Here is a 27,988-nt window from a genome sequence, read left to right as displayed (position 1 = left end):
TAAGTAAATGGGATCTTTATCATGCCATTGGTTTGGTGTTCATTTCATTGTCTGTGGCCAGTTAAAAAACAAACCGGGCGCCGGTTGTTGCTGCTGTATTTTATTGATATTGTTTTCAATTTTCATTAATTTCACATTCACAGCAACAAATTGCTTTGCTTTTAAGTTGTATACTATTCATTTTAATTTTTCCATTTTCGCGACATAAAAACATGTCTCACTTCAAATTGATATCATCCACAAATGCGTCAGATGCAATACCTGTAAATAAATATGTCTCGGAAAAAACTGGATTGACTGTGATTATAGCTAATGTTGAAGGGCCACTCGTGAACGGGTTCTTTTGTCTTGGTAAGTTTGATTTGAAAATTGATTTACTTAAAAAATGTGCGAAAGTAGTAGATAGAAAAGGAACGTGGTTACTCCGTTGTCAATAGCACAAATGACTGAAAGGATCTTAATATCATAAAAAAAAACTATCAGTTTCCTCTGGTAAAAACATGTTATAGGGGTATCGTAAAACTCCACAGTAACTTCTGGTACTATTATCTTCTTTCAAAGAAGGGGAATTCAGCCTAGTGCCGACGCCTCGGTTCTATTTTGCCAACCAGTACCTACCATTTGATAATTCAGTTTATGAAATTCTAATTCTATTGGAAAATCTGGCTTTTCTCTAAGTAATGTTTTCAAGGCATGATATTTACCTGCTTTAGATTAATATTCTTCTAAATCACCCATCTTGTTATCGATTTAAATATTTTATTTCATCTCACTTGATGAGATTTCTAAGTGAGTCAGCAACTAAGTCTGCAAAACATTATGAAACAATCTAGGAAAGGAAAAAAATTAAGGTTCTCTAAAAATACGCATTTTCAATAATTGTTTGTCCATCATCCAAAATTTGTGATGAAATTCACAATTTATTTTTTTAATTTCATAATTTTTGCCACAGTTTTGCTTCAAAGAAAAAAAGAGTATTGTATTAATAAGTTTTATTCAGGGGTAAAATATGATTTTTTGTTTATTACAATTCAACTCAAAACTACATAATCTATTTAAGAATCCATTTATCATTAGAAAGATATTTTCACCGAGTCATCAACATTATCAACCCATATTCTGCTGCTGAGCACGAGTCTCCTCTCCGAATGAGAGGGGTTAGGCCAATAGTCTACCACATTGGCCCAATGTAGATTAGCAAACACATAGACAATTAAGAAAATTCTTAGGTATGCAGGTTTCACGATGTTTTATCTTCACTGTTTGAGACACATGATATTTCATTTCCAAAAAAACCACATAACTGGGAAGTGGGAGGTGCATGCCCCATACCAGATTTGAACCTACACTCTCCGGAATCAGAAGCAGAGGTCATATCCACTGGGCTATCATTGCTTAAATGTCTTTTCACTGAGTAACATAAGTTATATTTTGTCCTTCTATTCCCACTGCTACTGGAATTTGCATTTGAAACCTGAGCATCTGTGACTGTTAAATAATATTTGAACACCTATTTATTGTCCTTTATCAGTTTAAATGTATGTATTGTCTTTATTCAGATCTCTAGATGTTTAGGACAAATATATTTCATTACAGCAACTGAGGCTCATGATGACGATGGATTGCCTCACACACTCGAACATCTCGTCTTTTTGGGTTCAGAGCGTTACCCTTACAAGGGTATCCTGGATTTGCTTGCAAACCGATGCATGGCGCATGGGACCAACGCATGGACTGACACCGACCACACTTGCTACTCAATATATACAGCGGGTGATGAGGGCATGTTAACTTTGCTACCCATTTACTTGGACCACATATTAATGCCTACTCTCACTGAGCAAGGTTTTATAACTGAAGTACATCATGTCAATGAGGAAGGGGAGGATGCGGGTGTTGTATACTGTGAAATACAGGGTCGGGAAAATAATGCTGATACTAGGTGAATATAAAAAAAGTTATTTAGCTGTATGTACAGTTTATAGTATTGAGTGGCAGGAAATAGTAGGCGTTTACTGCCTCTATTATTATTGGATGTTTAGTTTGGCAAGTTCGTTATTGACACTCCCATGATATGTGGGCGACGGAGAGAAAAGACTGCGCCGGTGTAAAGTCGTGCGCGCGGGGCTGAGGGAAGGACTGTGTGGGTATAAAGTCGAGCATGCGGGGCATCACTCCATGTTACAAACGAATTTGCCAAGCTATATAGGTATAGTGTACAGATAAGTGTTTGGTGGGTTCAGTGGAGAGCACAGGGCTATAGTACGCGCGTTAACAACTGAGTCTTAGGGCCATAAATCATTTCTCTATATCTATCTCGCTTGCACTTATGGGTCTTATGGAGCCGTCTAGTGAAGGGTGTAACAATGAAAGACATATTATCGATAAGTAAAGTTTATTATCGTATCTTGTTCACAAAATTAAAAAAATTAACAATATTTGATTTAATATAATACATATTTCATATTATATAATTATTAACTAAATAAAATTAATCTTCATCTGAGTCTTCATCATCAGAATCTTCGTCTTCTGCCAAATTTATTATAAGCGGCGCGTGATCTCTAATTAGAGCTTTTTGTAAATCTTTGTTTTGAAGTTCTTCGGCATGCCTAACACATTTGGCCCAGTCTTCTCGTGTGACATTTTCTATGGCTCGGTGGAGGTGATTTTCGACATCTGCTATCTTGAAGGTATTATTATTCTTCGCAACTTCTCCCTTTACTTGTGCCCAAATTAATTCTATTGGGTTATATTGACAGTGATATGGAGGGAGCCTTATTACTTCATGACCTCGTTCATTTGCCAGATGGTCTAAAGCGTAGACCTTCTGCGGGTTACTGGCTTTTACTTTTCTTATTAATTCTTCAATAATTTCGTTGCTGGAATATGGAATCTTTTTCTTTGTCAACCATTCTTGAATTTCAGCTTTCCTCGTGTTTCTTGTGGGTATCTTTTCCAACTGTATCGAATGATAGCTTGCGTTATCGACAATTATAACTGAGGGCTCTTCAAGTAGATTCAGGAATTCGGAAAACCATGCCATATATGTTTCGCCATCCATTTCTGTGTGGTAATCAGCATCCTTTGATTTCACCGCTTTAAATATTAGCTTCGCATCTGGAACGAAGCCAGTCCTTGCAGAACCCGCATGGCAAACTATTAATCTTTGGCCTTTTCCCACAGGCTGATTCTTGAAACCTCCTTCATCGTTGCTTCCAAGCCACATCCTCTTTCTTGCATGGTTTTGATTAATCCATGTTTCGTCTAGATAGAAACGTGGTCGCTGATCGTTAGTTCTTCTAAGTAAATCCAATTTCCTTAAAAAGTCCATTCTAGCACAAACAATATCAGTTCTTTCCATTAAATATTTACGTCCTTCGCTATTTTTCTTATACTGGAACCCAACCTCCTTCAGTAGTATTCTCATTGAAGTGTTGCCGCATTTAAAATCGGGTAATTGTTCACGGAATTTTTCTAAAATTTTCGCCACGGATGGATACTCTCCATTCTCATAAAATGAAGCTACAGTTCGCTTCAACACACTTTTATCAAAATCGTCAATATTAGTGACGGTTTGTGGTTTCTTAAAATTTGTTCTTGGTATACAGGTACTGCCTGATTGTGATACTTCCGTCTTGATTCGGTCCACTGTCGCTCTGCTCACACCACAAACAAATGCGGCCATTTCACGTGGTTTGTTGAAATTTAGAGAAGCCACTTTATTCGGATCACTTTTCAATTCATTGAGAAACAGGAATACGTTGTGAATCAGTGTTCGAGCTTGAGGGCTAATATCGCCATGTAATTTCTTCAGATCAACGTTAGAAAATAAAGTATCCATAGTGCGCAACGAGTAACACATGAATGTATTTATTTAATTGCAGTAAACACATTTATAGCAAAAAAAATACGCAATGCAATTACATTAGAAACCGACCAATCAGAATCGTCCAAATCATTATTGACTCATCATTAGCACGTGCGCAGGTAGCCGTTTATCGATAATTAGGGTGCGCAGGTAGGCGCGCTGCACATTCCTATCTTTTTTGACTTTTATGACCGGACGACTCAGATGATAACGCGCATACTATAGTAATTTGGGTAGGCATTATACTTACAAATTCCTACTACAATACACTATTGTAATGTATCCTCGGGGTAAGCAGCACATTTGTGTATCTATGAAGTACATGCTACTGGGTGGCTACTTCATCAGTTTGATATACAAAAGAAGGAACATCAGCAATGTGAAATGTATGATTAAATTCTCATTTACCCATTGCTAAGCTATGGTATAAGTGGATTTAAATGGCATATGTATGTCTGTATCTAAATAATAAATAATTAAATAATTATCAATAAATATGTGACTAAAATTATACTCTATGTGCACTGTGCACCAACAAACTTGAAAATGAGGGTATAATTTGCTAGTCATTTCACACATAAAAATAATTATAATTAACTTGTACTTAAATTAATGAAAATAAATTTGATTAATAAGCATAGAATAATTAGCTATAGTTAATTTTATTTTTAATGACATTTTGTAAAAAAACAGTACGTATTTCAAAATAAATGAGGTATAAAATGACAAGCACAAATCAAAATGAAGGTAGATTTGAAGGTAGGAAATCTACCTTTATTTTGAATTTGTTTATAGGTAAACAGTTCACATTGAGCATGGCTTTAGTATAGTTTATGGTCTGTAGATGCGAGTTACGATTGCTGCGTGCCATGTACCCCAACAGTGGATACTCATCTGATACTGGTGGAGTTATGAAAAACTTGAGAACTTCTACAGACAACACAAAAGTAAGAAAATATTTTACTTGTAATCCAATGAATTACTTTTTTATTATTTATTTATTTATTTATTATTATACAAAAGTGCTACAGTCTATACCTTAAGCTAAATCTTTACTAATATTAATACAGATGAATGTTTACATGTACAAATTACATAAACAAATTATTTTTTAACAGTACAGTAGCTAAATAGGAAGTCAATACATTTTTTATTGCAATATAAAGATGTGTGAAGCCTAGGTACAATTTACAACAACTCCTGAACTAGTATAAAACTGTATTACAGTGAGTTATTATTCCTCGTGCCCAAGTTTTACAATCTACATATATTCATCTTGAAACAGAAATAATATTAAAACAAATAATCACATTGAACAATGTTAGCGGGTAGGAGTAAAAATTTTCAGTTGCGCCACATACAAGTGACGCTTCTTATAATTTAACATCTTAAACTTATCTCATATAGTGTTAGGATTTTAAAATTCTGGACCTCATACGAAGAATTAGTCAGCAGTCATGGAGTGTGCTATGCTCAGAGTATCTCTGCAAGATCAAATCAGAAATGAGGACATCTACAGAAGAACCAACGTCACCGACATACCAGTTGTAATATTTTGAACCTTCTGCATGAGAAATGCAGTAAACTAAGAAACAATATACTCATTATAAAATCAACATCATCAATATTATATTAATAATATCAATATTATTGTTAACAAAATCAAGAATTAAACATATTTTTTTGTGTTTTAAAGGATATTTTGATCTTATATGGACCAATAAATTTATGAAATATCAAAATGAATATTTATTATTTTTCAATTTTTGGACTGTGTACCAGATCACCAGATTAGATAGGTGCATTTTTTTAGAAGTTCATTATATTATGTTTATATTCTTTTTGTAGGTGAGAAATTTCCACAAGAAATTCTACAGACCTGAGAATCTAACAATAATTCTCACAGGTCAGATAGCTGCAGATGATGTGTTCAAAGCATTGACCACTGTCGAGAATGACATCATTGCAAAGGTAATTCAAATGTGCATTGAAATGTCGAGCTCTGTCTGAAGGTCGAATCAATGTTGCTCTTTTTTGTACTGCCTACATTTTGATCTATTTGTAGGACAGAAATGAAATGATGATATTGAAAAAGTAAAACTATCTAATATTAATCTATTAGTACTTAATACTTATGTTTTTAAAAATATGAAATAAAACCAAAAAATTCAACCACCTTAAAAACACAAGAATAAACTAAAAAGCGAAAAATAACATCGTATGTGCTACCTAGTTATATATAGCTACACTGTCGTAGTTCTGATCACTTTGAAGGCGGTGCCAAGCCAATGTCGTATTAATTAAAGCGGTTTCTGAAAGAACTGTCTGAAAAACCTAAAACTTCATGATTTAAACGGCTCGAGTTAATGCATCACTGTGTTGGCACCACCTTCAAAGCGATCAGAAGGTAGCACTTACGATGTTATTTTTTGCTTTTTAATTTATTTTTGTGTTCTTGAAGATAACGACGTTATCGTTCGGAACCCTCTTCACGCGATTTCAACTCGCACTTGTCCGGTTTTTCAGTAGTGACTAAAGTCAACACCACACAGACTTGAGTGACGTCACAAGTCCGAGACTTCATTCAAGGTTATTCTCTGCCACTCGAAGGTTTATTGGTGGCATTCATAATTGGAATTGTTAACCCTGATAGGTCCCCATTTAAAAATTGTACCCGGTTTTCCGACACGAGCTTCTAAATTCTCAGACAATCTTAAGGAAAACTGTATGTAGGTACTTATTTCGACTTAATGTATACATAGAGAGTATGTTAATGTAAGTAATAAACAAATGGGATAAGATTAAATAAGACAACGTAGAATAGCAAAACAGCCATTTCTTAGATTAGTAAAAAAATAATTTCCACCAAAATTAGTGTGAATGTGTGAAAAACATTAAAATAAAATCACCTTTGCAGGTGAATTTGCAAAGTCGACTTAATTTGAAGATCTGTGGCGCTTATTTGTAAGGATGTTTTATAAATCGTTAGTGTGAGTCGTAATTGAGAATCTTTGAATGTAGGACTTATCTTCAATCGGCTTAAGTTGGAATTCTCACTCTTTACTATCTAGAATTAATCGTCAAGCATAATTACCACCCTACCGGCAAAGACGTACCGCCAAGCTATTTAGCGTTCTGGTACGGTGCCGTGTAGAAACAGAAAGGAGTGTGGATTTTCATCCTCCTCCTCACAAGTTAGCCCGCTTCCATCTTAGATTGCATCACTTACCATCAGGTGAGATTGTAGTCAAGGGGTTAACTTGTAAAGAATTAAAAAGAAATCCAAAACTAATAGACTGATTTTTACGCAACTGCTGGGTTTATCCAAGTAGTAAGGTAAGCTTCAATCAGATTGGACATAAGGAAAAAGTTTTACATTAGAAAAAAAAATCCTTGTGGACAAAATCATGGAAGTCCGATAGTGATATTAAGGAAATAAGAATTTGTGTACTTTCATTACCTATAACAAGGCAAGGTAGCGATGTGTATTCTGTAAATATTACAAAACTGATATATATTTTTTTTGTTTGTAGAGGGAAAGAGAGAAACAAGTGGAATGGGTCAAACCATGGCAAACAATTCCCCCACTACCTAACTATGGGGAGTATCAAGAACAGTGGCCTTCTGATACTGTGGACTGTGGACAGGTAGGATACATTAGGTATTTTTGTAAATATAAGTGAAATGATGTTTTTTGGTTAAAATTAAAATTAAAATTTTAAAATAATTTTTCTTAGGCACATACTTTCAAAGTTAGTTTAGCTAAGATGATATTTATATTTCAATTCTCATTTCTTATACAATACAGTTTAGCATATTTAAGAAACTTCTTTTAACAATAAATATAAATATTCCAGATTTTATTTGGATGGCGTGGGCCCATATTAACGGAACCAACGGCGCTCACGGAGCTGACCGCGTGCGCGGTGATGCTGCGGTACCTGTGCGACACGGCCGCGGCGCCGCTGCAGCGCGCGCTCGTCGAGAGAGAGGACGCGTTGGCCGGAGACGTGAGTATATTGTCATATTGACGGAGCACACGGCGCTCACGGAGCTGACCGCGTGCGCGGTGATGCTGCGGTACCTGTGCGACACGGCCGCGGCGCCGCTGCAGCGCGCGCTCGTCGAGAGAGAGGACGCGTTGGCCGGAGACGTGAGTATATTGTCATATTGACAATATACTCACGTCTCCGTTTGTATTTATTTACAAACTAAGTACTATAACAAATAGCCCACTGGGCAGCCTTTGTGAGTTCACTCAAAGTACAATTATATAAATCTACTAGCGGATGCCCGCGACTTCGTCCGCCTGAAACTCGATGTAAACTTTCAACTACCCCTACCCTACCCCTACCCTACCCCTACCCTACCCTACCCTACCCCTACACTACCTTACCCTACCACTACCCTACCCCTACCCTACCCTACCCTACACTACCCTACCCCTACCCTACCACTACCTACCCCTACCCCGTTTTCTAATTATTATTAATATGAACTATACAATAACAATAAAGCTCAAATTGACTACGTTTTAGTTAGAAATCATTTGTATGGGAAAAAGAAAAGGGCTATTTTTAGGGTTTTTGCAGCAATAATTCTAATTTATCTCGCCGTAAAAACCATCCTTGAACTTCAACGAACATTTTAAAAAAAGATTTGGCCAAATTGGTCCAGGCGTTGTTGAGTTATGCGCTTACCAACACATTTTGCGATTGTGCTAAGGCACTTTGACGACTTTACGTCCTACAGGTTATATAGTTCACTATCTTTGACGTTATGCTTGTTGACATATACGAAATTGAGATTCTATGTAATAAATGTCGTTTGGTGTCCAATGGTGGTTAACATCCAGTAGGTACGAGTATATGACATTTCTCAATTAATTTGATGTTTACTTCAATAAATCGTCAATAAAGACCAAATCGGGCAACACCTCTGCTAGTAATTCATACGTTCACAGGTGTCGTACAACATAACAGAAAACATGGCCCCACTGATCAAGATCCAGCTAGACAACATCCCCGTCAGCAAGCTGGAGCTGGCTCGCGACGAGGCGCGCAAGTGCCTCCGGGCCGTGAGCAGCGGCGCGGAGCCCATCGACATGGAGCGCATGCAGCGGCTCATCAGGAAGCAGCTACGCGAGACCATGGCCAGCCTGGAGTCCGACCCGCACCACGCTGTGACCTTCAGGTCTATCGGTGATGCGCTGTACTCGCAGAATGAAAATGACGTAAGTGTTTTTTTTTAAAGAATATTTTATTATTTACTTGCCACATTTTAAATTATTGTTTATTTTTTAGCCTGCGATTTCTTGAAATTCACATTTTCACAAAATTAGCGGAAGCCATTAATATTTTCGGGACATTAATCCGTTACACCGTTCCAAAGAGTAACTCAAACAAGCAAACAGGCAAACATGCATGATTACAAAAAGCCTTGTTTGTGTTTTGTTGTCCAGTAAGTCCAAATATACCGAAGTCCTAGAGCTAACATATATCCAATATTCCCTTGCAAGTAGCCATAATGACTGTGTGTATTAGGAGCACAGATATAAGAGGTAACTAGATTTATAAAGTGCCAATTCTCTGTATTGAAACCAGCGTACCAGCGTTTGTTTAGGCCACGCCCCAGAGGCAAACAAACACATATATAGTGTAATAATACAGAGCACACTGATAAACTCTTCACGTAATTAGCTATTAAATATTTAGTGAAAAAAGCGTGTTACCCTTAATTTAGAAGTGAATATGACGAATTGAATGAAACAAAACATGTACATGCGCGGAAACGCATGCGTAGTTCCGCACACCCGGGTGTAAGCGGGCCACGCCCCCTTGTTAGTTCTATTGCTAAAAGCGTTAGCTTTTAGCGCTGTCTGTTCTATGGTTAGGAGGGTATGGCGATAGTCAAACGGATGGACTATGAATCCATTATATCTGTGTCTGTGTTGAGCCTGGTCCCCAAACCTGGAGTTGTAGACGCCTAGAACGCGGCTAAAACCAAACTACGCTGCATTGCATGAACATGGCTAAGAGCATCGTTTGAGTTTGAAACTATAGTCTGGCAAGTTCGTTGATTACACTCCCATGATATGCGGGCGACAAGGGGAAAGACTGCACGGATGTGAAATCGTGCGTGCGGGGAAGTGAGGTGTATCAGTCGTGGGGTTTTCATTCATCGCTACACGCCCTCCGGCTCGCGCGGTATATCGGGAGTGCTATGAACGAAGTTGCCAAACTTTATTCTGGCATACACTGACAAAAATATGGAAATCAGTCAGTTCAAATACAAAGGTAAATTTGTATTTATTTATTTTATTACAGTTCATAGCCCGTATGAATCCGCAACACTCCCTCAACAAGCTGTTGTCAGAGGACTTGGACTATTGGTTGAATTTGTTGAAGAAGTACTTCGGCAATGACTCTGTCACCATCATCGGCTCTCCGAGTATTGATCTGCAAACAAAGTAAGTTTCTGGTTTTTTATGGGTCAGCGCAGACCGGGCGGTAAACTGCCAGCATGTTTAAACATTAAATATTTTTTTAAATATTTAAACTTTGTCCTAAGCATGAAACACAGACACCGGGGCGGATATGAGATAAGGGTGGTTGGGAGCTAAAGCGGACGATAAGCCTAGGGCATTCAATGATGCATAGCGTAAGCCGCATTATCTTTATAGTCCATCACGCAAAATAAACGACGGACAAAGTAAGCACAAGTATATCGAAGTACATAAAATACATCATCGTTTACTATTACATGCTAGGAAAGTGTCCTAAAATGCCTAGGCTTAAACCTGAAAAAATAATTTCTCGCCTGTAACTTCATTGACAAACATTCAAACCAAAAGATTTTTTCATGTAGAAGTAAAATTTTTGGTTATGGGGTAATCTGTGGATCTACTAACCGGTTTTGAAGTTATTTGTGAATGTCATGGGCTAAATTTTAGCCCCGTACAGGTAAACCCAGGTAAAACAGCATACAAATATCTCGAAATTTTGTGCGTCGGTAATTCCGCGTTCGTATAAGATCAAATATAGTCAGCGTGGTATAATACAGGCATCTATACTAATGCCATATTCGACATGCACTGTTTACCAACAAAAAAATTACAAACGAAGGTAGAAAACGCATGTCATTTCATAACTTATTTATTTTAAATAATATATTGGTTTTTTATAAAATGTTATTCAAAATATAATTATTATAAGTAATTGTTCTAAACTTTATAACCAAATTTATTTTCATAAATCTAGGAACGGATTAATTATAAATTATTATTAGGTGTGAAATGACTAGTGATTTGTACCCTCATTTTTAATTGGTTTGTTAATAAACTGTGCATATCGAGTATGGCTTTAATATAAACAATTCACTCCTCGTCCGCACAGTACAGTGGCTTGGTGATGCCCCCCCCCCCCCTCCCGCACCCCTGACCCGCGACGATGAGGATTCGTATAATGTGGTTTGCCTACAAACAAATGCATGGATAAAGTGCATGCCAAACTACAACCCTTTCACAAATAAACCTATACAAAAGAAACAAAATATTATTATTTAATTTTATTCTTTACTCAATTAATCAATATAATTATTAACTTTCTAGGCAATCGTTAACTGACACACATAAAACATGACAAGCGGAAGTATAACAGTCAAAATTGTCTGATTAGTTAAGTGTTTTTTTAATTTAAATTCAACTCAAAATAAAGCTTACACCTTGTGGATATTTCATTTTGGTCTAGTAATAAAAATAAAAATCGCCACAGAGGTAGACCATACTCTAGATGGGACGATGATATTAAAAAAATTGCAGGCCCACAATGGCTACAAATTGCTATAGACCGGGAAAGCCGGCCTTTACCTGAGGGGGGTTCCGGCAAAATATAGTTTTTTTTTAAATAAATACCATAGAATAGTTACATACTAATTTTTAAAAGTAGGTAATTCTAATAAAATTGTATAAAAGTACTGGAAATAGAAGGCTTTTTTTTATTTAATAAAAATAAACCCACATTTAAGTCTACGTCACGTGTCAGAACTATTACATGCTTGCATAGACACAGAGTTCCATAGTCTTTTGGGAATGGAAGTGTTGTGGTATTGATTTCAGACCACCTTCTAACATACTTCAAAATAAAAAAAAAATTAAAACGTGGTAATCAAATAGTTATTACAGACGATTTGACTTTTAAATGTTAACTTAATATTTGTACTCATCCTATGGTAGATTTTGCCATTCCCCATCAAAAATACTGATCGTAAAATACTTAGCTGTGAATGTAGTTAGCAAAGATTTTAGTTTGTTTCACTATTCACATTTTAGCCACATGCAGTACATAGATTAAGTACATACTCGTATAAGTGATTATTTGTATTCTAAATAACTTTAGATTTTGTTATAGTAGTGCATATTATCAAATGTATCTAGTTAATTTGATATACAATCAGTACCTTTTTTAGTACATTTAAAGAATTATTTTTGTTGTTTATCAGAGAAAAAAAAACCCAATACACTATTTATAAAAATTAATAATACAGTATCTTTAATCATTTCTAGTACTTTTTAATCATATCATATGTTTGTATTGAAACATTTTTTTAATTAACAAATAAAATAAATATATTGGTGATAAGTTTTCGGAAGTGCAATCACAAATCAGTGCAATTTTAAATGATGTATGAAAAAACGTACATACAGATGAACGTAGAACCTCCTCCTTTTTGTAGATCTGTTAAAAATAAACGAAAACTATTCGCTAGGTAAAATAGGTTTCTATAGAATTAAAAATGAAATTTATAGAATTGCTGAAGAAGACAAAGTGAGAATAGAAGAGCAGAGAGCACAGTTAGGTGAAGAGGGTTTGGCGGAAAAGGGTAGAATACTCCAGGAGGCAATGGAATTCAATGAGGTATTATAATGTTAAAATCAAGAAATCGTTATTTATTTTAAAAATACATTTTCATGTGTGTTATTATTTAGTTTCGCATGTTTAATCAATTGCAATTATTCAATTCCTAATTTTAAAATTATTTTATAATTACCTTACTTTTTGCATGTATATTTGGTGCTCAATTATGTATGTACTTATAATATTTGGGTGTAGAGGTACAATGCTGTTAAAATGACTTTAATATACATTAAACACTAAAGTAAAACCTTTTTTGAAAAAATGTTAAGCTGCATTGTGTGTACAAACATTGGTAATTGCCTCAGACCAATTATAGAAGGACCTGTATCGCACTTGTAGTCACGAACAATATTGTCTGTCATTGTCTGAAGAAAACGAGCTTAGATTTGATATATATCTTATACTAAACTAGAAGTTTTTGCCCGTTTTTTACACAATTCAATTACACAAAAAGGTATTTTACGGAGGTCTTTAACCGACGAACTCGATTACAACTATTTAACATCGATACTATAGAGACAGTTTTCATAATTGCATTAGATCGTTGATCATATACTTTGACAGAAAAGTAACGTCTAGTGAGGCAGGTCCTATACAATAATTGGCCTGAGGTAATTGCTAGTTCACTAAAATTGTTTTATAAATAGCTTTATAATTATTTTTTGATACAGCGACCGCCGCCTCCTGGCACGTTGGCTTCGGTGCCGGTGCCGTCGTGCGAGAACCTCAAGTGTCACAAGTTAAGTTCGTGGAACACCAACAGCGAGCCGTGCCCGTACTTCGACCTCAAGGATGTCCCCATGTACACCAGGCTGCACAGCCTCAACACCAACTTTGTCTATGTAAGTACTAACTGACGTGTACGAACATAAATAAAAATTTCTGAGTGACGGAATGAGATAATGTACCACGCTATTTGTAGGACAAACATCTGGTTAGTAACAACTTTTGATAAACTACCCTCCACCCAACTTGTAATAACGAGGTTATTAAAAGTTTGTTTTTTTTAAAGGTGTTCGTCTCATCGAGATGAAGCTACTCACGAATAACTAACTTGATTATGGTACATACCACGATAAAACGACTAGATTTTTATTGTCGATATTGCTGACTGGCTGACTTCACTTCTCATCTCGCAACTTCAGTCCTGTCGTGACCACGATCCATGCAACTGGGTCGAAATATCGACAATAAATATCTCGTTGTTTTATCTTGGTATGTACCCGTTTAAATAACATCCATAATGAACAACCACGAAATAAGTTTAAAATCATTTGATTATAATCAGTTGTGAAAAATGTTCTACGGATCCCGGACTATTATTGTAGCGGGACAAACAAATCTGCCATACATATTTTTGAGAAACGTATACAATTTATGCAGCGTACGCTTTTTTCGCCACATTTTACATTGATGCTCTACTGACTACTCCTTTTAGCGTGATATAATTTCAGCCTGTCTTTTCTCGATAAATGGACTAATTAATTAAAAAATAACTTTTCACTTCGAATCTGTAGTTCCTGAAATTTGCGCGTTCAAACAAACTCTTCAGCTTTAATATTAATATAATAAGTATAGATTTCAAATCAACATTCAAGAAGGATACAGTTTTATACTATGCGAGTTCAAACTGCGAGTTCAATCTGAAGGAAGAAAGGAATTACAGTAGAACCCGCTTAAGACGATTACGCTTAAAACGATTTCTCGCATAATACGACATTTTACGCCAGTACCTACAACTTGAGGCATTTTTTCATACATTTCCTAACGTTTAATACGATTCGTCATCCCGTCTACATGTCACACGCGTGTAATTCCAAATGCGACAAACAAATTACAACAGATAGATTAGGACATCATACAGGTCCTTAAAGTAGGTTGTAGGACAAGACCAATGTCATTCAAGAACTGAAAGACCCTGACAGCAAACGACCCTTGACATGATGCGATTCTAAACTGAAAATTTTGAAGACGCACTGCAAAAATAAAATTAAATTGAACATTTCGTTATTGCTAATGCATCAAAATCTTTTTGTCATACCAGAAAAAATGATTACTACTAAGTAGCATTATTAGGTAGTCTTTACACAAAATACACTAATTTTTATAACTATGCAAGACGCGTTTATGTACATACGTAATGTGTGATATCCCTCGAAGTTTGTATAATGAATCCGTTTTTCTCAGATCTGCGTAGTCCTGGACACATCAGGCGTGGACCAGACCACGCGCAAGTGGCTGCCGTTGTTCCGCAACGCGATGGCCGAGTGTCCCGTGCGGCGGGGCGACGTCCTAGTTCCGCACGAGGACGTGATCTCCGCCACCGAGCAGCTCACCGTTAGCTTCTCCGTAGAGATCGGCTTCGGCCGCTCGGGGAACTTCTCCGTGGGACAGTTTGGACACTTTGTGCCGATCGAGATTAGGGTAAGCTTCATCATTAACAACCCATTCTTGGTTCTTTGGTATTTGGTACTTGGATTACGGGTTGGAATATAAAAAATATAATAAAATCTCTCTATAAGTTGCTTAAAGACTGTAGGCTCTCTACAACTACAGAAAGTTCTATACTAGAATGGGTATCCAAAGCTGCTCTAGTAGGCAGAGAGAGCAACACGAGCGGAGAAGGGGAGTGTTAATCGAAGGAATTCCCTAACCCTAAACCCATTGGTCACAAGCTTTGACTATTTAGATTAGGGACCTGACTCGCTAGACATTACCCCTCTGGCAAAGATCAAGAATCAATGATCTAACGCGTTTATAAAAACTGTTGCTATAGAATCGATATTTCATTGTTGTAATCGTTTTCGTCGTGTACAGAGCTCCCTAAAAATGCTGATTTGTGTAGTTGAATGGCATTAAAAACGACCAACAACTTTTAATTTACTAAAAGATGGAGTTATGTTTCATTTGTAAGTATTTGTACCTTAATTATGTCAAATTTGTAATAAAACAATATCTAAAAAGAATCGATTCTTCTTACGGGACAGCAAAACATCGATCAAGTAATCGAATATTTTGTGGATAGTCTAAGGCCTAAGCGATGTGTTTGTTAGACTTTGTAAAAATTACGCGTGTGTGCGTTGCGAATCAAATTATAATTGTGTGTAGTGTATGGACACAACATATATTTAATGGTGTTAAATATTTTCAATGTGTGAATTTACGTCGTCCCCCTCAAAAAACGACAGACAATTTTATTGGTGAGTTTGGGTGTGTTACAGGTTCTTTTATTATTGGTCAATGGTCACAAGTCCAGGGCTCTTCTCGGAGTTTTTCTCTTTGCCACACGATGGACCCGGGACCTGCACTGGTAATCCATGGAATGCTGAGATTACTAAGTCTCGTCATACGAGTCATCAGGCGTCTCATTCCAAATCGTCGAACCTTATGCCTAATTCGGACTACTTTAGTATTTTACTCGAGTACGCACAATTTTTGGATTTACCGCCCAAAAATCGTTTGTACTCGACTAAAATACTAAAGTAGTCCTAACTAGGCCTTAGTTCATAACAATATTACTGTTGTGTGTTTCAGTGTGAGCCGGCAGACTACGAACAGGTCGTGAACCACCTGTACGAGATGTTGTACGCGGCTGAGATCACCAAGGAGAGGTTGTTGGTGTTTGCGCAGAGGTTGCTAAACGACGTATCGCAGGTATTTATTATTATAATAGTGCAGGTATATATTATTATAAAAGTAGGGGAGGATTTTTGCAGTTACTCGAGCGCGGAAGATAAACCTAAGGGACTACCTTGCACGTTGTTTGAGTACCTCCACCAAGTATGAGCCCTTAATATTGGTACGTTTAGGGCAACCAAAAAAAAACTAACTTCAGAAAATAGTCAACCAGCACGTCAGATTAAGATAAGGTAGGTGAGTTTATAGCTAAAAACTGCGCATTTCGAAAATATGACTATTTGAGCGTAATGTAATAAAATTGAAGGTTCCAAAGATACAAAATAAAACCCTTATATTTTAGTTGTCGAGTTACGAGCGCTATTACTTTTTTACTTATTTTGAAGGAAATAACCTCCTAATTAATCGCTAAAATTCTCTGACAATTTCAGTAAACTAAAGTAATAAAAATTGCTTTTAAAGTCTGTAGTTTAATATCTGTATTGGCTAACCTGAACCAACAAGGCAGTTAAAGACAGGCTTATTATTATTAGTTGAAATAGGCGGTTTGTTGTGTCTTTGTGTGTGTCAGTTTGCGACAGTAGGATTCTTAAATTTTGTCCTTCTTTCTCCTCTTCTTCTTTTTTACCTTCCTTCGCACCTCTGATGACGTCATAATTATCCTAAGACCCAGTTAAGTTCCTTGTAGTCGCATATATTACGATTGCGTTAATCCGTTTATCTATTTAAATGTAATGGAAAACTTTTATTTTATACCTTAATTTCATTTTCAGGTCAGGAGAAATGGCCACAAAATGGTGTACGACATCCTCAGAGACGCGCTGTACTGCAAGGACAGCAACGTCCATTGGAGCTCCGCCTTAAGGCAGCAGAAGTTCCTCAAGGAGATTATCGAACAGCTGACCGCCGGCGGCGACTCCGCCGAGGCAGCTATTGCTGAAGCTAAGAGAACTTTCAAGAACATAACGGAGAAGGCCTGGCTACACCTCGCCGCTGACTTGGTGAAGAACAAACTTAGCACTGAGCCGTGGAAACGGTTCGCGAGAGAGAACGAAGTTACACCTACTGAGTGAGTTACAATAAAGTAGCTAATGATTTTCAGATAGCATGGATGCGATGACAGTCGCCTGTGTGACGTTCATAATACGTAATATTATCGTGAATCGCAAACTTTCAAGAGTGAAACTGCCACTCGCACCATCCTACATGAAGCGAACTGTACTTGTATATAACTTGCGATGATGTAATTTTTGTGAAAAATTAAAATGTGGTCTGTAAATATAAATAAATATATATAAATATAAACGTGTCTCAAACGGTGAAGGAAAACATCGTGAAGAAACCTGCATACCTGAGAATTTTCTTAATTCTCTGCGTGTATGAAGTCTGCCAATCCGCATTGGGCCAGTGTGGTGGACTATCAGAATGAGAGGGGTTGGGCCAACCCCTCTCATTCTGAGAGGAGAATCGAGCTCAGCAGTGAGTCGAATATGGGTTGATAACAATGAAAAAATATAGGACATGTTCCTTGTGAATTGTTGGTTATGGTTTTAGGGAAGGTTATCCTGTCAACATCAGGTGAGCAATGTGTTTGTTTTGTCAATAATTGCAAAAAATATGTCCATAGGCCTCAGTTGTACTGGGACGCGGATCTGATGAGCGGCTGGGGGCGCGGCGTGGTGGTGGGCGTGGGCGGACTGGACTCGTCGTTCGTGGTGCAGTCCAGCCCTGGGCCGCTGGGCAACGCGCTGGCCGACGTGGCGCCGCTCGCCGTCGCGCTCAACTTCTTCACGCAGCTGGAGGTGAGCACCAGTTACACTTGACGATGTTCTACACGTGAGTGGTGCGGCCCAGCGCTGGGACGTTGGGCGACTCACTCAACTGTTCTGTGTGGGCGCAGGGTCCGATGTGGAAGCTGATCCGCGGGCTCGGGCTGTCGTACGGCTACGGCATCCGGCCGTCGTACAACGAGGGCCGGCTCGTGTTCTCGCTGTACCGCGCCACCAACACCGTGGCCGCCTACACGCGCGCTCAGGGGATTGTGGTAAGTGACACTTTTCATTTTCGTTCCTTGTATATCGTACTGGCAGAAACTGGCAACTTAGCCCAGTAGATATGACCTCTGCCTTCTCTTTGGACGGCGTAGGTTTGAATGTCCGTGACGTGACATGTACATCCAACTTTTCAGTTCCGGGCACTTTAAGAAATTAAACATCACATGCTGATTAAATGAAGGAGAAACATTGTGAGGAAACTGAGAACTGAGAATTTTCGGAAGATGACGAACCAGTTTGGTGGGCTATTATATTAGCCTAACGCCTCTCATTCTGAGAGGAGACTCGTGGTCAACAGTGAACCGAATGTGGGTTGTTAATAATGATGATGATGATGATATTGAAATTGAGTCGTTTATAACATGCATTATGTTTTTACAGCACGTATATTTAGAACAAGGCCAATTTGATGAAGATCTGTTCGCGTCCGCAAAGAGTACGGCGCTGTTCGAGGTGGTGGAGAACGAGAAGTGTCTGGCGGACGTGGTGGCGCAGTCGCTCGTCAACTACCTCCGGCGCGCGGGAGACACTTACAACCGGTGAGTAGGTCGCGTCCGCAAAGAGTACGGCGCTGGTCGAGGTGGTGGAAAACGAGAAGTGTCTGGCGGACGTGGTGGCGCAGTCGCTCGTCAACTACCTCCGGCGCGCGGGAGACACTTACAACCGGTGAGTAGGTCGCGTCCGCAAAGAGTACGGCGCTGGTCGAGGTGGTGGAGAACGAGAAGTGTCTGGCGGACGTGGTGGCGCAGTCGCTCGTCAACTACCTCCGGCGCGCGGGAGACACTTACAACCGGTGAGTAGGTCATGTCCGCAAAGAGTACGGCGCTGGTCGAGGTGGTGGAGAACGAGAAGTGTCTGGCGGACGTGGTGGCGCAGTCGCTCGTCAACTACCTCCGGCGCGCGGGAGACACTTACAACCGGTGAGTAGGTCATGTCCGCAAAGAGTACGGCGCTGGTCGAGGTGGTGGAGAACGAGAAGTGTCTGGCGGACGTGGTGGCGCAGTCGCTCGTCAACTACCTCCGGCGGGCGGGAGACACTTGCTTACTTACTTGAGCAGGTCGCGAAAGCGCCATCTATAGTAACACTGCTAAACAACGACAACACAAGCAAGCCCAGCGCCAATACCGTTTAGTCTATAACGGCATAATTGTGAACTAACTAGTAGGGAAGTAAAACAAGTTGACACAAGAGATGGCGCTACTAATCTCTACTAATTTTTATACATACTCTTTCATTACTATTTTATTTTAGAAATAAGTTTTAATTCAATTGTGTGGTCTAAAGGTTTTAAAGCATATTCGTTTTGACGTGACAACGTCTTATAAATTGGTTTGCCGGGTGACACTTCAAGAAACTGCGTTACGCTCCGCTCACGTTATGCGCTCACAATGAGAGCGAGTGAATAAAATTTTGTTAATATGAAATTCAGTGCGAGATTCTTTGTATAAATTAATGTTTTAAATATAATTCTTTGTATAAATAAATGTTTTAAATTGTTACTATTATTTCATCCTTCTTCCTACTATACGAATGAATATTCACATTAAAATTATTTTACCACTCAAAGTCGTTGTCACGTAAAACTTTCGCCCGTATACCGACTTTACAGGCAACCAATTTTTTTTAACCATTGCTACTAGTCCTAATTAACTCAGTATGGCAACATTTGACATTTATCTTTTCATGTTAAATTTTTGTTAATAAAATAAACATTGAATATATGCTGTTAGCGATCTGGTGTGCGCGATAGCGGCGGTGACGGAGGCGGAGGCGTTCGCGGCGGCGGCGCGCTGGCTGCCGCGCATGTTCCACGAAGAAATCACCAAGATGGCGGTCGTGTGCCACCCCAGCAAGGTCGCCGACATGCAGGCCGCCTTCCACAAGTGAGGCTCATTCCTCTGTTGAAGTGATTACTGTAACTTACGTTACGGCGCCACTGTCTGGCTTGCCTCTCTCTCACGGTTTTTCCGGTAAAAAACGGACAACTTCTAGTTAAGTGTAAAATATATACACTAAGATCGTTTTCTTCAAAAAATAACGGACACTATTGTTCGACATTTTAGGTGCGATACTGCAGGGTTATGCACAATCATTGACATATGCTAGTTGACATATACGAAATTGAGATTCTATGTAAAAATGTCATCCGGTGCTTACTGGAGAATATCACACAGTAGGTAATTGACATTTTGACAATTGATGTTTATTTTAAAAGCTCGATAATAAAGACTAAAGTAGTGAATAGGCCGGTTGGTCTTTCTATAATTGGTCTGAGATACGAAGATCATAAACAGTAACCATAAAATTTTCATTACAGGGTGAAAGTGCACCTCGACGCGTACGACTCCATGGAAACATCGGACTTCAACAAATAATGATATACAATTTAGATGTTAAGAAAATAAGAAAAAGATACTATTTACGCATTTATATGTAATTAAGTGTAACAGTTTTCTATATAATAGCATGTGCTTAATCAATGTGCCGCTCAAAAAACTATAACGTTATAAATGATTACAAATTTATGTCACTGTTAACCGCTTGGCTGTGCCTTACGAGTGTTCACAGCTGGCGTAAAATCAGCCGGCGTAACCCAGAATCAGCTTTTCTGTAACGTAACGCGTTACGGCGCCACTCTGTCTGTCTTCCCCTTTTCTCAAACGTATTTAAAAAATTAAATTTTTATGTAATCACGTCTCAAAAAAATATTTATATTTTTTTTTCAATCTAGAAGAACGACAATGAACACTTTTTAAATGGTCTTAAGACCATTTAAAAAGTGTTAACTAGCCCAGTACATCCAACCCTTCCGAAAATATACTCAGTGGCACAATTATCCGCCCACTTTAATATACTCGCGTCATAATGAAGAGGGCGGATATTTGTGCCTCTATGTGCCTCACCGTGAGCCTGTTCCAGACGTCGGTAGATGCATCAGGTGTGGATACTCTCTATATGTTTGTACTGCATGCTGTTCGGAAAACTAGAAAGTTGCCATTGTTTTGAAAATATATTATTGATATACAGTTATATACGTTTTTATTTTGTAGAGCAATTAAATTAAAACACGTGTTATTAAGATGATTTTTTATTTCAATCACCATTTAACCTTAAAACTAACGTCTATACAAAAAATATAACTTAAATATAAGTCAATTATAAATCATCTCACAACCGCTGCAACATGCTTCCCATATAAAATTCGAACCATTCTTGAAAACACCGATTCTAATAACTTTAGAAGTGAAATATATATTTATTTACCCTCTACATTGCATATCTCGTAACGTTAATGAATTTCGTAGTTTCCTACACTAAAAGTATCGGTTAATGTTTTTTAATTTGTTTTAAAATTCAATTTTATCCACCTACAACCTGTACCAGTACAGAACGTGTAACATCTGTGGAAGATCCCATACATGTAACATCTGTGGAAGATCCCATACATGTAACATTTGTGGAAGATCCCATACATGTAACATCTGTGGAAGATCCCATACATGTAACATCTGTGGAAGATCCCATACATGTAACATCTGTGGAAGATCCCATACATGTAACATCTGTGGAAGATCCCATACATGTAACATCTGTGGAAGATCCCATACATGTAACATTTGTGGAAGATCCCATACATGTAACATCTGTGGAAGATCCCATACATGTAACATCTGTGGAAGATCCCTTACATGTAACATCTGTGGAAGATCCCATACATGTAACATCTATGGAAGATCCCATACATGTAACATCTGTGGAAGATCCCTCTCGCGTAGATATACGATCAGTTTCAGCACTACATAGTACGAGTAATAGTAAGATTTTAATTGCTTCGTCTGTACCAAGTTACATTAAGACATGGTACATTTTACAGATCTTGAATATTGTTTTTTAATTAAATCTGGGTAATTTCTAAATTTTAACTAGCCACCTATACGGTTTCAGTAAATACAACTGGCTTAGATACATAACATTAAAAAAAAAATCATATCAATAAAAATAGGCCATCGATATCATTCCTTTCGAGCACGCGATCCGCACCAGATGAGGTATAATATCAATAATAGTCAATTAAAACATAATATTGGGTATTTGATAATTTACATAGTTTATTTATTAAAAATAAATTTTACCTGCAAAGACGTTTATATTGTATTTACAATTACAATTTTTATAACGATACCAATAAACTAACGAACATCTTACCCACTGATACGCATTCTAGAACGCATATTAAAGCACCGATACAATATAAGGGACATTTTAGATGTGACCACATTAAGTATTAGTGATTGTATTGTTCTTTAGATACACTAACACGTCCCGCCAACAGCTGTTATCAGTTTAAAACCATCTACATTAACAATTTTAGCATTTAATAATGATTTGGTAAAACATTATATTAACTAACGCCTTAATAATATTCTACGAATATTTAATAGACATTTCAGATATCAATATTAGCTATAAATGATTACATGCGTCGCGCGCATAATTTTTTTTATTTAAATTAGAAAAGGCGGCCTCAATTACAATATTTGCCAATACGTTTTGATGTGAAACATTTATTGGCGCACGTTGACAATAAAATCTATTCGAATACCGTGACAACAAAAGGCGTGATGTGCCCCCGTTCTGGACTTATTTATGTAATGTAACTTTGTCCCAACTTTGAGTCCGCTCTAAACACGAGGCAAATAGCCGCTCAGACAGTGTACATATGCCCGTGCGTCTATAATATTTGCGCAGATCCGCATGTTGCAATTTCAGAGCAGACTAGAAGTTTGGGGCATAATGAATTTCTCTATGTTTCACATCTTCCAGGCGTGCCGTCACGACCAATTGTTTACAACTACGTCGACTTGAAGTCCATAAAGTATTTTATTAGATATTTTTTTATTTTTATTTTATTAGACATTTATTTTTATTGAGAAATGCTTATATTTATATTAATGCCTCAAGTAAGTTATAATTCATACTTTGTTCTATATTTTTATTATGATGATTTATTTGTTTTTTAATCTCTCAAACTACATAAAAATAAGCCTAAATGCGAATTTTATTTGTATAACTCGTTATATTTTTTGGTCGAAACAAATGAAAAAGAATGTTTTAAACATATTTTTTTAGTACATATTTGAAATTAATAAAAAGATGTTTAAAACAGTAAACAAAAAAAAATATTCTAAAGGTTTTAGACTCTGCTACATAGTAATATGAATCCAATAAGATTGTTTTACATGTTCAGGTGACATAAATACACATACATTTATTCTGTAAATACATACATACAATACATATTACATATATGAATGTAGTCGAGTAAAAAACCGTTTTCAATTCAAAGTAAATATAAATTAATTTTGGTTGGTGATAAAAATTTTGTTAAGAACGAAAAAAACACTAGATTAAAAAAATATCGATGGTATAATATTATACTTGTGTAGAACTTCGTGTCCCATGGAATGACGGAATAGGTATTCCATTGTATTTTAAGTCAATAATTTGATAAAATTATAATTATTATGTAATTTCATCTTCCAAGATATTTAACCGTATTTAAGATTTTTATATTTTGTTCGCAAATCTCGTGCACAGGTTGTACTAATTAATAATAGTATATACAGAATTATAATATATAAATATAGTACGATTTTCATTATGGCTCTTTTTATGTGATTCCAAATAGTGCACAAGTGGGCACAATTCCTTAGCATTTATCACTTCAGGTCACGAATGTACAAAATGTACATTTATACACATTATAACAATACTAAATAATCGCTATTACACCTAATCTTAGTAATAATATAAAAATAATAATAATAATAAAAGTATAGTCTTTGTTATAATAATATTTAGTTATTTAATATTAACTTAAAACATAATATTAACTTAAATTATATTAAAACTTAATTTCATACGGCCCCGCCGTAAACAGTAAATTTATATTTTCCACTGTAACTTTTTACGTTAATAAAACCAACTGAAATACAGTTCATGATATTTGCACTCAAGCGCAGTCACGGGTCACAAATAATATATTTCATTCTTTGTAAAAAAAAATACTACAAGTTCGAAGTAAAATCTACCTTATTCTTGTTCATTTAAAGTCCATAATTGCATAGTATACGCCAAACATCAAGTCCGCTCTGAACACAAGGCTTATTGCTACGAAGTATATGAAAACAGCACATCATATCTAGGGTTAGAATATCTACGCGGTTTGGCGTGCTGCAATATCAGAGTGGACTCCAAGTTTGGTGCATACTTTACTTAGATGTTCTTATTGCCAGTTTTATATTAAAACAGATAACATGCAGGTAAATAAAATCGTGTAAATGTTACACAAAAAATACAATATACTAGTTAATGCACGCGAGACTACCTAAAGGCCAGGACAGTCCTGATTGATTAGAATTATTTACGATTGAGTTGGTATAAAATATTTACTGCCTACGAGACATAGACAAAGTAATTGCAGACGTCTGTAGGAAAAAAACTGACCTTTAAACTAAAATTTATTTCGGGCACGTCTAGCCATTGCGTGTGCGGTATCTAGTTAAATATTAGTCGGTGAAAATCAAAATTGCATTATTGTGACGTTCGTATATTTTTCGTTCGTATTATTCACAGTGCTCATTTACTCTTTAACATTGCAATGCCCATATCATTATTTAATAAAGTAACGCCTCAAAAAAACAAATCTGTTTTGCCAATCGCTGTTGACTAATTTGAAAAAAAGGAATCTGGGTTAAAAGATAGTTGGCGACATTAGAAAATCATTTTTTTTCATCAGATCATTTATAAATATTATCCATACGCTTGGTGTGTGCTAGCCCTTACACTAACGGACTGGGAAATAAAAATATAATTATTTTAATTGTAAATGAATAAAATATATCACTAATGATTAAAAAATAAAATGAAAGTTATTACTTATCCATATAGCTACAGATTAGTCATAAATAAATTAGCTTGCCTCGATGTCATGTCGCAAGAATGCTTTTTAATTTCATCAGATTTTATTTTCTTCTCAGTTTAAGTTAATATTTATAATCTAATGAAGGACCATTCATTCAAGTCGTCGACGTTTTCTAAGAAAATTATTTTTCTGGATTTTCTGGATATTCACAACTATAATAGTATGCAAACTTCATGACATTTATTAATACAATATTTTAGATATCAGCGGTAACGTAGGGGCGGGGCGGCACTTCTATGCGTGAAGGCGGATTTATATCTGTCTGACGTGTCGTGACGTGACTTGTAAACACTTCACGTCAGCCAAATATAAGTCCTCCTTCACGCGGCTTGACTTTATGTATGAACTGAGCGTATCAACACCCGCAGTTGATTTCCGAGACGTCATAAAGATTGCATCCGACTATAAATATCTAAGACCAATTGCCTTCTATTGGACTTGTATCGCATTCAAATTCACCAACAAAATTGTCGGTAATTTTTTGAGGGAGACAAAGTAAACTCACACATTGAAAATATTTAACACCAATACATAAATTATCCTGTGTCCTTACACTACACACAACTATAAATTTTAAATAGTAATCAAACACACGTCTAATTTTATCACAATGAAACATCAACTTTATAGACGCAGTTTGTATGAATGCGTTAGATCATGATCATATAGTTTTGACATAGGGGTATCCAACCTCTATCGAAGCAGGTCCTATAGAAGGTAATTGGTCTGATATAAATATCATGGATCAAACTCAAGTTTCTGGTACTCGAGATCATAAATAATTCTAGCAAAGATTGTGCGAGTACCGCCCATTTAATCCATAATAACGTATACTCATAAACTGGCACCGAAGTTGTTTTCATCTAGGCCTAGCAGGATTATCTAATTTATATCCAGAAATCTAGCTTTATCTTCTCTAAATTGATACTTATGTGGATATCACTTATTATTTTACTATACATAAATTTTCGGTGTTTCAATTTTGTCAAACCAACTCAAATATCAAGTCAAGTCTAGTAAAATAGTAAGTCAAGTCTAGTAAAATAAATGCCTACTTTAAATGGTACCTTAATCAAAATTATTTTTAACTGCCACCTTCACATTTAAACAGTGAGCTTGTGTATTGTCTAGAAGTATACGCAGAGTCATTTGAGTCACGAGTCACAATATTGCGTCCGACTATACTAAACATGCATGTCAGCGCAAGTGACTCATAAGATCGGTCGGATCTTTAGATAGTACGAATTGTTCCGTGAGTTGATGGGGAGTAGTGGGAGGCTATAAAGGCGACTAACTCATTCGTTCGATCCGTCCACACCTTATCTTGGATAATCCTTCACGGATTATTTTGGGATAGATGGGGAGAATGAATTGAGTAGACAAGGATAGTGTTAACTAGTTTTAAACGACGTCTTTAACCCTACATACAACGGTCCCAAGTCCGGGACTTCACTTATTTTCTGCCACTCGAGGGTATATTGGTAACATTGGTAAGAATTGTTAGACCTGATTCCCGCTCAGATTTTCCATTCAATGATCGTGTTTTGTTCTTTTAATCCGCTTCTGATGTCTACCGTTTTTCCGACACATGTGTATGAGGTATAAAGGTTGCTGTTAGGACGTAGACGAGGCGGCGACGAGACAGAAAGGGCAATATCGCCGCGATTCATTCGCGCGTATTACGCGCGACAGTTGCGTCCACAAGGTGCGTACCAACGCGCGAGCATTTGGGGAGGAATTCAGTACGAAACATGGGAGTTGAACGTGCACTCGCTCTAGAGTAAGCGTCTGGCGTAGTTCACGCGATTTACGCGCGTATTTTGAATTCGCGCGATGCTTGTGGACGCGATGTATTGATGTCTAGTACTTCGACAACGCGCGTATAAATTCGCGACGAATTCGCCCCTTCTGAACAAAAACTTAAGTAAACGCCGTCTGTGATAAAAATTAAGTTACGTTACGTGTGCAGCGAGCCTAATTTGAACTATTAAATGCAATTTTATGTACGACACATCTTTCGTTTCTTACACATACACATGCACAACATATAAATGTGTCGAGAGGTCAGTTATTAATAATTTTGTAGTATTCGGTTGGTACGACTTGAGGTCCTTCTGAGCTGGATATAGCGTCTTACAACATAGTACTGGTGTCGATGGGGGGCGCGTGGTTGCGGAGCGCCTCCCGGATGTAGTTGCCGATGTTTCCCTCCGCGATGAGGTGGAAGAAGAACAGGTGCTCGAAGCTCTTGAGGGAGATGGAGCGGAGAGCCGGTAGCCTCAGCAGGAGAGACGCGAACCTGCCCTCTTCGGAACTGTGCGCTCGGCGACAATACTCGTCCAAGCAGGAGAATATCTGTGAAAAAGGCTATTGTTGTATATATCTAGAGTTTGTACCGCCTTCAAATTGATCGCACTGAGCAAACTGGGAAGGCAGCAGATACGATGTTATTTTACATTTTTTACTTAAGTAAAAACGTTTTTATAATTTCGGATTCGGTTGTTTTTTTTTTATTATAAGAGGTCA

General features: G+C 37.2%; 2 protein-coding genes across 9 annotated transcripts in view; one reads left to right on the top strand and one right to left on the bottom strand.

Annotated features, from left to right (window-relative positions):
* Positions 1-51: 51 nt before the first annotated feature.
* Positions 52-21,556, top strand: LOC112047419 (uncharacterized protein C05D11.1). The gene is made up of 18 exons (XM_024084544.2): positions 52-351; positions 1,597-1,942; positions 4,716-4,818; positions 5,720-5,842; positions 7,405-7,518; positions 7,729-7,881; positions 8,835-9,104; positions 10,198-10,340; positions 12,678-12,786; positions 13,458-13,628; positions 14,974-15,210; positions 16,321-16,440; positions 17,196-17,491; positions 18,050-18,224; positions 18,323-18,466; positions 18,858-19,015; positions 20,208-20,360; positions 20,795-21,556. Exons 1-18 carry the CDS (start codon positions 213-215, stop codon positions 20,850-20,852), a joined length of 3,012 nt encoding a protein of 1,003 aa, XP_023940312.1. The 5' UTR covers positions 52-212; the 3' UTR covers positions 20,853-21,556.
* LOC112047418 (protein ultraspiracle homolog) overlaps positions 21,550-27,988 on the bottom strand; it is a 57,349-nt gene continuing 50,910 nt past the window's right edge. For all 8 annotated transcript variants that reach the window (XM_024084541.2, XM_052891251.1, XM_024084536.2 and 5 more), the window contains one exon: positions 21,550-27,817. In XM_024084541.2, the coding sequence (XP_023940309.1) occupies positions 27,596-27,817 (222 nt within the window). In that variant the 3' untranslated portion in view covers positions 21,550-27,595. The remainder of the gene's footprint in view (positions 27,818-27,988) is intronic.

This window comes from Bicyclus anynana, chromosome 3, assembly GCF_947172395.1.
Source record: "Bicyclus anynana chromosome 3, ilBicAnyn1.1, whole genome shotgun sequence".
NCBI classification, from domain to species: Eukaryota; Metazoa; Arthropoda; class Insecta; order Lepidoptera; family Nymphalidae; genus Bicyclus; species Bicyclus anynana.
Note: the sequence above shows the minus strand (reverse complement) of the source record. Positions and strands in the feature narration are given on the sequence as shown.

Coding starts and splice junctions, on each gene's coding strand:
- LOC112047419 (XM_024084544.2), top strand. CDS start 213: ATGTCTCACTTCAAATTGATATCATCCACAAATGCGTCAGATGCAATA. Junction 5,843..7,404: donor AGAATGACATCATTGCAAAG/GTAATTCAAATG, acceptor TTTTGTTTGTAG/AGGGAAAGAGAGAAACAAGT. Junction 20,361..20,794: donor ATGCAGGCCGCCTTCCACAA/GTGAGGCTCATT, acceptor TTTTCATTACAG/GGTGAAAGTGCACCTCGACG.